We start from the raw sequence: 12,603 nt of genomic DNA, 5'->3' as shown, positions 1-12,603 counted from the left end.
CATATTCTAGGACAATGTGAAAAGTCTCAGTGAATGTCTGTTCTATTCCTGAATTTCAATGACTTTACTGAAGATACAGCTCCACGAGAAAAAAGCTTCTAGGGGTCATTTGGTCTCCAAACAGAATAGAAAATACTAACTAGTATTCTACCCGTCTGCATGAGAAACACTCTAAAGATTTTAATGTAATTTCTGTTGATTTATTTTATCCTGACATATCTTATTTAACAAATTTTAAAGCAATCATCTTTGGTGAATGGAAAGGGATTGTGGTTTACTGTTAAAGTATTAGCACTCAACAGATAAGTCTTAGTTCCTACCAATCTGTTGAACTGGAAATAAATCTTAAAGATGAAAAGATCTCTTGATAAGTACAGCCATTTCAAAAGCTATTAGAAAACAGAATAATTAGAGAGCCAGATGAGTTTTGCTCCTCCTGGACTCATTTTACCTAGGAGCAAAATACAGCTAGACAAGCTAGACCACCTGTCCCCCCACATCAGCACTGCAGAATTCACCAAGGTTAGTCCTATTCTTAAATGATAATGATGATTACACCTAAACAACAAAGCCACCAAAATGTCAGTGAGAAATACAAGTGGCAGAGAATACATTTACAACAGCATAGCCATAGAAAGGAGGAGTAATAGGGAAGGTTTTAGACTCTGGGGAAAATAACTCCTTACAGCACCTAACCAATGATACAAAAAGGTTTGCTGCTCATGGGATGGCAGCTAGAGGGGGTGGAGAGAAGGACACAGTGAGGCTCAAGAGTCTTGGGTGAAGTCCTGACTTCCATCTAGTAGAACCACCATTGGCCTGAGACTCAACCTTCCCATTTCAACTGCTCATTGGTCAACAAGGACAAAACAAAGTAGCAACTCCAAAAATGCATTACTCATCATAATTTATTATTTAAGTTTAATTAATTTCCCAAATATTTTTAACAAAAGATATTATGAAGTTGTATATGTGTATATACGCTTTTCACCCCTACTACAAATGCACACAGGAGAAGTAGGACACTATCTCAGTCTCCTCCTGCTATAGGTTAAGCTTTACCCTAAATTGTTCTTAGAGAACTGCCAGGTCATGTAAGGAAGGTGGTATTTATTTGAAATAAAGAACTCTGTTTTCTCATTTTGTTTTTAGAATAGTTTTTTTTAATGTTTACTTATTTTTAATGTTTTATTCATTTTTTTGAGAGAGAGACAGAGACAGAGCATGAGCAGGGAAGGGGCAGAGAGAGTGGGAGACACAGAATCCAAAGCAGGCTCCAGGCTCTGAGCTGTCAGCACAGAGCTCGACATGGGACTCCAACTCACAATCTGTCAGATCGTGACATGAGCCAAAGTCAGATGCTTAACTGACTGAGCCACCCAGGTCCCCCTTATGTATTTATTTTTGAGGGATAGAGAGCACATAGGCAAATGAGGTAGGAGCAGAGAGAGAGGGAAAGAGAGAATCGGAAGCAGGCGTGGCTCTGTCAATGCAGAGCCCAATGGGGCTCAGCCTCACAAACTGTGAGATCATAACCTGAGCCAAAATCGAGTTGGATGCTCAACGGACTGAGCTACCCAGATGCCCCTGAATTCTGTTGTTTTTAACTTGTTGGTAAACCTGTGATTCTGCTGGACTCAATGGTATTGAAGAACAAATATCAGGTTTGAGTCAAAGGTCTAACAGCAGCTTCCTCCTATCAGTCTTCATCTCTCTACAACCAGGGCTGTCACTGAGACATGGCCACTGGCATGTCCATTCCCGTTATTAAACTCTCAAAACCCTTCTGTATGTACTATCCCCTGCATGCTGCTCCTTCCTCTTTGCCTCCTCCCCTGGGGCTCCCCAGACCTCTCCACAATACAAAAATTGATAGGTTGATGTTTGACACAGCAGAGAGTTTCCAAGAACTACCCTGACATTGGTCAGTGCCATGTGTCATACTAATTGTTTTCATATGAAAATAATGCCTCTGCCTAAGACATATCCACCCACATCCTGAGCCCCAACCGTGGCTACATCTAAGCCAAACCAAGACTCCTGAGGCACATTTAAAGCCTATAGGAGAAATCCCAGGAAATAATTTAGAACACCAAACTAGTTCCAAGATCTACTATTGTAGAGAGTTCCTAGGATAAGGCCCATTTAGAATTTGTGCCCAAGAGCTATTTGCAAATTTATAGTTATTTTTTCAGTCAATTAGTCTGAGAGAAGAAATGGAAGCTAAGTAAATAAATTAGATCATTAATTCGCAATAAATATAAATTATGCTAATTCTAAAAATTGAACATATATACAAACTACATATATAATAAATGAGGAATATACATAAGACTCTATTAGCAAAAGAAAGCCATCTTGACTTATTGTGTTGTGGAAAATCCATGTTTATTCCTTCAATAGATTTTAACAGTTTTGATATGTGTATGAAAATATAGGATAAACATTAACTGCCTACTGATGTTCCAACAAATCTATTTTCATTCCAAATGGAAATTAGAATATATTTTGCATTATTTAAGTTAATTACGTGACATTTCTTATGAAAAATGATGTATTATATCATTCATTACTTCTAATTATGTTCTGTTACAAGTGTGAGGCTGGCAACACTGTGGCCAGCCTTTCCCTGTTCCTCACAATCTGATGGCTTGCATGGGAAGCAGGTCAAAAACATGCCTGGAATATAATGAACAGAGTTCAGTAATTGTTAACCGTGATGATTTAAAATTACCTGGGGAAAGTTTCACATAGAAACAAATAGAAATGGGAAATGGCTTGTCCTGTTATAGGATATTCATTTTTGCAACTAATATGAGAAATATTCAAAGTGTTATTTTAATACCTATAGTTACCATCCTACCATTTGCTACAGCTGGAGACAGAGCACCCCTCATACTGTCCTCCCCTGCCCCTCCCTGTGCTCACATACCAACAGAGTTCTATTTTATATTGACAGGCAGATTGTAAAGATATCTTTTTCTGGTGGTGAAAGTGACTCTATAGGCTTTGTGCAATTCTGAGACAATGCAGCAACCTCCTAAAAGCTCTACTCAAAAAGCCAGTTGCATTTCCCTCCATTAATGCAGAACCATGGTCAGACCTGCCCATTTCACCCCATTCACAGCAGGGCCTGAAGCTAGAAGGTAAATCCTATTATAAAGAAGAGGTCAAGGTGAAGGAAAATCACTCAGAAGAGGAGCCAAGTGAACCACAAGGCCACCATATGCATATCCTCATCAGCCAGCACTCAGCAAGGAGCCAGGGAGAGACCACTGACAGTAGGAAGAGGCCAGGATGAGGTCTAGAGACCAATCTGCACATGCTTTACAACCACTGCCTCATGGGTGAGTCACCTTTGTTTGAATGGGCCAGGACAAAGGATATAAAATCCACACATTGTTTTCCATCCGATTTCAAACGTTCCCTGCACACATACAAAGCATCTATTAATTCCTTCAGTATCAGGTGCCAACAATCCATCATTGTGTCTACAATAAAAACAAAGACACCAGTCTCAGCTCCAGGAACGAAAAATAAACCTGGGGGAGGCAGAGCTTGGCAAGGAGCGTTCCTCTTTCTCCTCTGGTACCCAAGACAATTACTACCCACTGACCCTGCATGTAGCCTCAGAATCATCCTTAACACTGTGAGCTAATTACCAACCAAAGAAGTGGCATCTGAGATAAAATGCATTTGCTCTTTGTGCAGTAATTCTTCAGATGACCAGTCAAGATGGATGAGGGTCACACAAGGTTTGTCTTGCAATGAGGGTTGCCAAGATCATCTGTGGTGGGTTCTAGATGCTTGAAAAAAGAGATTAGTCAACTTAGTGAATGATAAAAGCATCCAAGAGCTTCCTTTGTCCCTGCTGACCGATGCCATCAAAGACTCTTTCTAGCTACCAACCCAAAGGTAGGTAAACATTTCTACGGGAACCTTTCCCACAGAAACAGAATTGTTCTAACTGAACAACCACTGCCACATGCAGAATTCTTGAACACAATAACCTGCCAAATAAAGAAAAATATGACTGTAAGAAAATCAACTTGTCCCACTGCAGCTCAGGACAAAGGACAGCAAGATTGCCCTTGAATGTCTCTCCAAGGGTACTTTAAGCTAGCTAATACACGACAGGCATGCACAGGGTTGGGTGGGGGGGAGGGGGGAAAGACACATTGAGGGAAATTTTAAGAAAGAAAAACTATCTTTAGTAATAAGGATATTAAAATAGTGCCTGTGCTCATTTTATTTGCACAGGAAGGTTTAAAAAGAAACTCTTTTGAGAAATGAAAGATCATCAGATCGCTAATAACTGCAGTTTCCTGAACAATTAAAGAAATTCACAAGATTACAACCTACTCAGGAAATGACAAATATTTCTGATTTTTATGGAAGAACTAAAAGGGCACTTTTATCTATAGCATCCATTCCGTAAGAAGCACTGTTAAGTAATGAAGCTATTTTTGTTATTTGTTCATTTGCTTCAGGAGAACTCAACACGGCAATAGTCTAAAAACAGACAACTTCCCATTGCTCGCTTGGAAAGGTAAAATCGTATATTAAAAGACATTTGCCAGAGTTTTCTTTTTTACCTATTAAACTTGGACCTTAGAGAACAATTTCCATTGTGCCAAACTTTTGTTTCTAACATTCAGCAGAAATATCTTTCAAGGGACATAGTCTAATTCTTCACAAATGCACTTTATAAGGCTATCCTCAATGCATCATCCAAACAGTGTCTGCACTTGATAACATTCGGTGTGCAATGCTCCTGTTTGGAAAAACCTGCTCTTTTTAAAAACTGATCCAATAAACTGTTGACAAATGATTTGTATAATAGAGTATGGCCAGCAAGCCAGGTTTATCTCTGTCATTACACACTGCATTCAACCCGTTCACAAACGTCGCCGTGTTCCCTTACGTTAGGGCCCCTTCTGCCATTCTGAATAGCAATCCAAAGATCAATAAACAGTCTGCTGAAAACACCAGGACATAACAAATGAATAATTTTACTTACCATAAAAGCCCCAGTCTCTAAATGGATTCCACTAATACTCAAATTCATTTTTCATGCTCAAGATGGGAGGGAGATGTAGCACAATGCAAGGGAGCAGGGTATGGAGAAGTATTAACCATACTGGCTCAAATTTACTTAAGCCATGAACAATAGCCGGACTGCACTGAGGTCCATGAATAAAATGTTCACTACAGAATTCTTAAGACGCAATCTCCAAAATGATTCTGTTCTCTCACCAAGACACTCTGAAAAGCATTTTCCAGGAACAAGAAATTAATGGATTAAAGACATTCTGACATATCCTTCTAGAGTGTTGCACCACAGAGGCCAAAGCCTGTTCAATCAGCTTTAAACACTGTTTGCGACAAGCAGAAGTATTTGCTTTCAGTGGGGACAAGGAGGGATTCGAGTGGGTCTTTTGAGAATGAAGCCAATAGTCTTGCTTCAAAAGTTTACCTTTGGCCCCTGATCTAACAGTTCTTTTCCTCCTCTGAAAGGTATGAAAAAGTCAGTGAGCAAAGTCCTAAGAAAAAAAGGTTTGGGGAGAGGGAGCAAAATGTTAGAGAGGACACAAGTTCAAAGATGACATTTACAAGTCTCATGAATGGCACATTCCCCAAAGGCCACCTGAATACTCTTTAAAAAGAAAATCATCATAAATACAAAATAATAATTTCCCATTTACGTAAAGATGCCAATATACTGCCCTTAAAATACAGACTTGTCCATTGAAAACTAACAGGCAAAAAAAATTTTTCCATCGGCCATCAATTCATTCACCACTTTTAGACTTAACTGTACCCTTGTAACACAGACATGTAAACAAGATTCCAACTGACAAAGCAGGAGGGGAAAGTTGGAAAAAATATAGCTTTAATAGGATACTAAAAGATCTGGAATAAAATGGGAACAAGATTTGGCTGGTGCTTGGGCATACTGAAAAGGCAGGATTTCCATGGACCCTTGTTGTCCCGCTCCATCAATCGAAATGATCCATATGCTCCTGATGATTACAGCTTCACTTAAAATTCAGGCAGGATAGTACTTTGGATGCTGAGGAAAAAGACGTGTAAGAGCTCCTGCCCCACCCCTTTCCAGGAACGAAGGACTCGGCACAGAGACAAACAAGAATGCACATAGTTCTGACACGAGGCAGACTGGGTAAGTGTTTGGCCCAATGCCTGGAACAGAGCAGGAGCTCCGTAATAAACTGCTGCATGAATTGACATGCAAATAAGGAGTCAAGGGTCACAGAGAGGACCACACATTTACTTCCTGAGAGGGCAAGGCGGGTATCAAAACATTTTAGTTGAAACAAAAAAGTATGGGTAGGATCTCATCTCTAAGAGAAAGGCAGGGTAAAGGTGGCCGAGGTGGAGAACATGGTGAAAGGAAATACAACACCTGTTTAGGAAATAGTTGTAAAGGGGGAAGGTTGAGTCAAGATAGTGAAAATCTTATAGGGGCGCCTGGGTGACTCAGTCGGTTAAGTGTCCGACTTCAGCTCAGGTCATGATCTCGCAGTTTGTGAGTTCGAGTCCCGGGCTGGGTTCCATGCTGACAGCTCAGAGCCTGGAGCCTGCTTCGGGTTCTGTGTTTCCCTCTCTCTCTCTCTCTCTCTCTCTCTGCCCCTTGACCAACTCATGCTCTCTCTCTCAGAAATAAATAAACATTAAAAATGAAAAAAAAAGAATAGTGAAAATCTTTGAAGATTATGCTAAAAAGTTTGGACTTTCTCCTTAAAAAAAAAAAAACATTCATTATATTCACTAGTAGTTTGGAAGGGACTAGGAAGGAGAAAGATAGGATTGGGAGCCATGGTCTGAATGATGTGTGGGCTGGAGAGAAGTCCAGGAGCAGGGAGGGTTCAAGATGCTGTATGACTTAGGACACCCACACCAAGGGGCTCATCTAGGGCAGACAGAACAGAGCACTGGGGGAAGATTAAAGCCCGCTGCAGACATCTCACCATTTATTTCATGAAATGTGAGTGGGCAGAGCTATCCACAGCTTCAATTCCCAAATCACAAGACAAAAGAATATCGCTTTCTGCAGGCGAATGAGTAACGTATTAAGATTCTTCTCACCGTTGTCACCTAGCCGAGTTTACAAAGGTAAAGTAAAAAAATAAATTAAAAAAATCACAAAATCATCATATAAAAAGGATTGTCTGAATACATTATCTACTGGTCCTGAGACCCCTTTCAACCCTGCAGATATGAAATGCCTCACTCAATATACAGATTATAAAAATGTCCTGGTTCTCTTATCCTCAGAAAGGGTCGGCTCCTTCTTGCTACCTTCCAAGCAAACTGAGGTTTGCTCATTTTAATGCGACGTGCCTCATGTCCCTGGCATTTACTCAAAGATAGGAGAACTGACCAGGACCCATTTCCAAAACAGCAGCTCCAGTGCCATCTGGAAAAAGACTAGTCATCATTTACTAACGGCTCACTATTCAGCTTGTGCATTTTCCCAGAGGCAGACACCTCAACTGAAGTACAAGCATGTCAATGACCTATATCTTGCATCACACCTGACAAAATTTGTTAAAAAGACCATGAAAATCAAGTTTTCTACTATCAAGATATGAGTTAAAAAAATTACAAAACTAAATTCATTCTATTATTAACCATTAAAAAAGCAGTACAACTCTGCAACCTTCCAGAGCAAGGTATTAAAATTTGTTCATCTAAAATCACATTTTCATCCCAGGTCCCCTCTTTGATAGAAGATAAAAGTCAATTAAAGCTGGCACTCAAAGAGATATGGCATTTCAACCATATTCTTTTGACACCAGAATGCTCAACCATTAAAAAAAAATCCACAGAGGAAAAAGACAACCACAAACTTGCAGCAGAATCAAACGAAAAAATAAAATGCTTCTGTCATTTTAAGAACTTCAAAGTCTCTTAGAAGAACTCCATATAAAATTGACATACAACTTGAAAATTTTTCTTTTTTTATAGGACTTTCCTGAACCATTCCAGCTTTTATTTTTACTTCAGTAGACAAGAAATAATATTTTTAAATATTTACCATTTATAATTTGGACTATTTTTATAAATTTAAAGGTAAATATGAAGAAGTAATTTGTACTAGTAGTTTACTCCTGTTATCATTAGTTTTATAAATGTACATAATTTATTTAGTCAAAATTAAATTCAAGGAATCCGGGTGTCTATCATAAAATCACAATTCTCTTTTGGTGCTTTTTTTCTTATTTGTGTTTTTTTTCAATGTTACATCAAGTATATGGCCAAGAAAGGAGATTATTCCTGAAGTTCTCACACACTTTGAAAATTCCCATAGGGGAAAAAAATTATACATACACACACACACACACACACAATTTTAATTTACTCTGGAAAAAAAATCTTGAGATACTTATAGATTCAAAATTACAGAGACATTTATTTCAAAGTAAAATCATGTCTTAGTGTGGAAAATGTTTATTATCTTAAAATATGAAATTTTATACTTTATTGCCCTCTGCATAGTAAATTAAATTAGAGGGAAAGAGAAAAAAATAACTCTAAAGCATCAGTACAAAAGTCATTTGCACACAGTCACGAGTGACACTCTAAGTAAACACAAAAATAACTCCAGAACATTTCACCAATTCCTGCTGCTCCCGCTGCAAAGAATAAAGCTTCCACTGAAGTCAGCAGCAGGAAAGACAACAAGTCAATGGTCAGAGAAAAATAAAACTCTACCACCAATGATACTGGATGACCATCCAGAAGCTGGGATGCTCTCCAAGAAAAAAAAAAAAATGCTATTTCAGATCCTAAAATGAAAATGACTATTTTGTTAGGTATATTGAGGTGTATGAATTTGCTAGAATGATCCCTAAAAGGTAAAGACACCAAGTCAATCACAAATCCTTAGGTAATACCTTATTTCCACATCACAAAAGTGCCAGCCAATCTCTATCTTACTATTAAGATTTGCTACTGATAACTGAAAACAAAGTACCCATGATATTCACTAGGCCCACTTTAGAAGCACCTATTTATTTACACAGCTACTATAGTGAAAAGGTCAAGTAAAAATTCACCTCCAAAGCCACGGTTGCTAAGCAACTCTTTTCAGAAAGTTCTGCAACATTGATCAAGCATATTACTGGTGCCACCAACTGGATTCGGAATAAATGCAACATCTTACCTGGTTTCTCCAAAGGGGGAGGAAGGCGGAGCCCCTGTTTTCTTTTTCAGACCGACATTGGAAGCCAATGCTGCAATCCTCTGGTCTGTTAAGTTCAGAGGCATTTTATTTTGCCTCTCTTAAAACAAAACAAAACAAAACAAAACAAAACAAAACAAAACAAAAAGGATACGTCCTGGTACCATAGGTTTCCTGTTCACAAGAGCAAAGGACAGTTCTGTTTTGAGAAAAACCACAGAGGGCTTGATGAGGTGTTGGCCAAATCTGAATGACATTTCCTCACGGTTGAAACCTGAAAGAGAAGATGATTTAGGAAATGAGAATTTGTAAAATTCAGATGAGAAACTCAGATTATATACAACTCTAAAAAAAGCAAATTCCAATACTACAGATTGTTAGTTGCAAAGTAGAAATCACTGAAGCTGTTCCCCATTTAAGTCCACTAAGATGGATTCTTGGCAAATCCTCCTAAAATACTCTCCTCTCCTTACCCAGTGTTGCCTTGATTGTTTTTAAGCAGAAGCTTGCACAAGGACAACAAAACAGTCTTCTTAAATCCCTCTGTAATTCAAGTTGTCACCTTAACCCAAAGTTACTAGGTTCCGCCTGTCAGGTTATTTTTATCCATTCATTTCATCATTTTTGCTAAGCTGAAATTTTTAATTGTTAAGCATGGACTATAAACCATTTAATTCTTAAATGCTTTTCTCAAATGGTTTCATCTTTATTTATGTAAAAGCAATTTAGAAAAGCTACAAACACCGTTTGACCTTGCCTATAACTACCAAAACATGAGCACTTCCAAAGAACTATTCTAGTAAAAATTCCAAAATTGAAGGGAAAAATTTTGAGAAAAAAAAACAGACTTCAAGAGGAGAACAATTCCTGGTTAAATATTTCACAACCTGCATTCATATTCTCTTTTTTTTGGGGGGGGGAGTCATGGGAGTGGAATATGACTGAATCAGTAGGCGGTGCTTAGCATTTGGGTACCAAGTAAGGGTTTTCCATCATTCCTATGCTTATGCATGGCAACGTTACTTCCTGAGTAACTAAGACCCTCCTTGGAAAACCACTCATTTTCCAATTCAGAAACTATCCTCCTATAAATCTGTGAGAATAGATCAATCCATGGGAAACCAGAAGATTACAAAACAGACAATGTCAGTAAATGGTTGACTATTTTACAAAGCATACCAACAAATGTACAACTGTTTAATGATCCTCATGTTCTCAAAGACTCAAAAGATACAGAGGGCCATGCAAATGTCATCTACTATCATCTAGAAGTGCCCACATGGCAAGAACCTAACACATGTCAGGGACTAAGACATAAAATAGAAGGTTTGCCTCAAAGATACAATACTGGTTTTCAGAACATTTACAACTAGCTAATAAAAATGACAGGCCAATGAGGATATTGAAAACCAATGTACCCAGTGGTTCTTAAGGTGTGTTTCCTGGACCAGTAACACCAGCATCACCTGGGAACTACTTAGAAATGTAAATTCTGAATTCCTACTCTGGACCTACCAAAGCAGAAACTCTGGGAAAGGGCCAAGCAATCTATGCTTGAGTAAGCTGCCCAAAGGATGGAGAACCATGATCAAACCCAACTATTCTCCCAATCCTTGGGTCCTTCCCTACAGCATCTTGGCCAACTAACTGGCTAGACTATGCATGAATATACCCAGTGATACGAAGTTCACTATTCATTGCTTCTAAGACAATCAATTCCAGCCATTACATAGTTGGCCTTCCTCCAAGTCTATTTGTTTGTCATGAATTCATGCCTTGGAGAGGATGAAATACGTATCGTGCAAGTGGCAGTGCTTCAGATATTTAGAGTTAACCTTTTTTCATTTCCCCCACAATTTTTTAAATAAACATGGCATTTCAATTCAGTCATTCTGCAAACAGCATTGATTCAATTCCACTGCAGCTCTTGGTGTGTCTTATGATTATTATTAACCTTACTTGGTTTTTGCTGGGGGTGGGGGGAAGGTTGCCAGCCCAGCATCTACTTTCTGTATTTCTGTCCATACCATCCTGATTTTTCTTTGGGTAATACCCCCCCACACACCATATTCTGTTTGTGGGGCTATTCCCACTGCCTGACTCTAGGGACAGGAAAGTGATTCAGGCATCCTTAGGCTTCTGTCACATGGCTGGTTCAAAAGCAGACACAGGACAAAACACCAGCCTCTGAAAAAAAAAAAAAAAAAAAAAAAAAGGAGATCTACAAGAAGATTACTGCTGATGCTAAAGGGAAGAACTTTCTTTCTGCTGAGTTGCCAATCTGCTCCCATGAACCAAAACAACTAAAAGTTACACTAAAAAGAGTCCACCTGACATCCAGAGAGGTGGGCAGAGCCAAGATAGAGAGACCCATACCTGGTGACATTGTTTGAGAAGCTGGATCTAACATTGCTGTTAGGACTAATGTGCCCAGAATTTGTTTCCTCTAAAGGATGATTGTACAGAATTGACTTCAGCACAGGCTCTAGTTGATAAGCCCCTACTTAGAGTCCATGAAAAACTCTTCATTTGGTTTTCATTTTTCTCATCATTTCTCCTTCATCCTCTATGCCCAGTTCCATTCTTTCAACCACAGAGCTTCACTTTTTCATGATTAATGTATTGTTTATAATCTTAATTCCATTTTTATAAATATTGCCATGTCAAAAATACATAGGGCTCCTGCATGTTTTTTAATTTGTATATAAATCATATCATGCTTTAAATGTCACTCTTTTTTTTTTCCCCCTCAACACTGTTTTAGAGACTCATTCATGTTGCTCTAGGTACACGTAATTCATTCCTTCCCAATGCCTATTCCCTCTCACTGGATTACATTGTAGTTTTCCCTCTAGTGCCAAAGGACTAGCTTATCTCCAATCTTGAACCACAAATATCACAGATGACCACCCTTACATAGATTTCCCTGGGTATCTAGGCTAGAGTCCCATTATTTGGTTTTACTATTTAGATTTTCTAAAATAGAAGCACCAGTCTGCATTCCCAGCATCAGTATGTTTAGTCTTCTATTTACTCACATTCTTGCCGGCACTTGAGAGTATCTGATTAGGTAGCTTTTACTGGTATGATAGACAAAATGGAACCTTTACTTTTGTCTCTAGTGTGGTATGTATAAGTACGTATTTCTCCTTCTTGAATTGCCAATTCATACTTTGCCCTTTTGTAGTGGTTTCCTCCCTTCTATTTTCTGATTTTTCAGAGCCCCCTGTATATTTAAATATGCATCTTGGCCTATTAAACATGACAATTATATTCTCACCATCTGTTAGTTTTCCTATCATATGATACATTAAATAGGAAGCATTCATTTTGATGTATTGATCAATTTTCTTTTTATGGTTGTGCCCTGTGAATCTTATGTAACAAACCTGTCTCCA

General features: G+C 38.5%; 1 protein-coding gene across 10 annotated transcripts in view; it reads right to left on the bottom strand.

The window, feature by feature from the left end:
• The window catches only part of FHIT (fragile histidine triad diadenosine triphosphatase), a 1,415,554-nt gene that overhangs the window by 777,915 nt on the left and 625,036 nt on the right, over positions 1–12,603 (bottom strand). For all 10 annotated transcript variants that reach the window (XM_058726336.1, XM_058726335.1, XM_058726337.1 and 7 more), the window contains one exon: positions 9,360–9,479. In XM_058726336.1, the coding sequence (XP_058582319.1) occupies positions 9,360–9,462 (103 nt within the window). In that variant the 5' untranslated portion in view covers positions 9,463–9,479. The remainder of the gene's footprint in view (positions 1–9,359; positions 9,480–12,603) is intronic.

Source organism: Neofelis nebulosa, chromosome 4 (assembly GCF_028018385.1).
Source record: "Neofelis nebulosa isolate mNeoNeb1 chromosome 4, mNeoNeb1.pri, whole genome shotgun sequence".
In the NCBI taxonomy this organism is placed as follows: Eukaryota; Metazoa; Chordata; class Mammalia; order Carnivora; family Felidae; genus Neofelis; species Neofelis nebulosa.
This window is presented reverse-complemented; position numbering and strand designations above follow the sequence as displayed.